Genomic DNA, 407 nt, shown 5'->3' with positions numbered 1-407 from the left:
CATCTATCGCATCCCTCTCCTTCCCTCCCCCATCTCACTCTTCCCCTTCCCTCCTCCCTCTCCCCTCTCTCCTTCCCCTCCCCCTCTCCCCCCCTCCCCCCTCTCACCCCTCTCTCACCCTCCTCTCCTTCCCTCCCCCCCTTCCCTCGCCCCCTCTCACCCCTCCCCTGCCCCCGTCTCACCCCTCCCCTTCCCTCCCCAGGACCTGGAGGAGCAGTACTCGCCCTCCCGCTGGTCCACGCGCCACGCCCCCGACGAGGTCATCGGCGCCCACGTCAGGGAGGCCGCCCTGCTCTCCAAGGCCGCCCGCGCCGACCTGCCCCGCCCGCCGCGCCTAGACGTGGTCTACGGCATCGCCCCGAGAGCCAAGCTTGATGTCTACGGGGAGGACCTGCCTGGCGGTGAGG

At 71.0% G+C, this 407-nt stretch overlaps 1 protein-coding gene across 1 annotated transcript in view; it reads left to right on the top strand.

The window, feature by feature from the left end:
- LOC119588478 (kynurenine formamidase-like) overlaps positions 1-407 on the top strand; it is an 11,709-nt gene that overhangs the window by 10,170 nt on the left and 1,132 nt on the right. Inside the window, exon 3 of the mRNA XM_037937127.1 lies at positions 203-401. Within this exon, the coding sequence (XP_037793055.1) occupies positions 203-401 (199 nt within the window). The remainder of the gene's footprint in view (positions 1-202; positions 402-407) is intronic.

This window comes from Penaeus monodon, chromosome 24 (assembly GCF_015228065.2).
Source record: "Penaeus monodon isolate SGIC_2016 chromosome 24, NSTDA_Pmon_1, whole genome shotgun sequence".
NCBI classification, from domain to species: domain Eukaryota; kingdom Metazoa; phylum Arthropoda; class Malacostraca; order Decapoda; family Penaeidae; genus Penaeus; species Penaeus monodon.
This window is presented reverse-complemented; position numbering and strand designations above follow the sequence as displayed.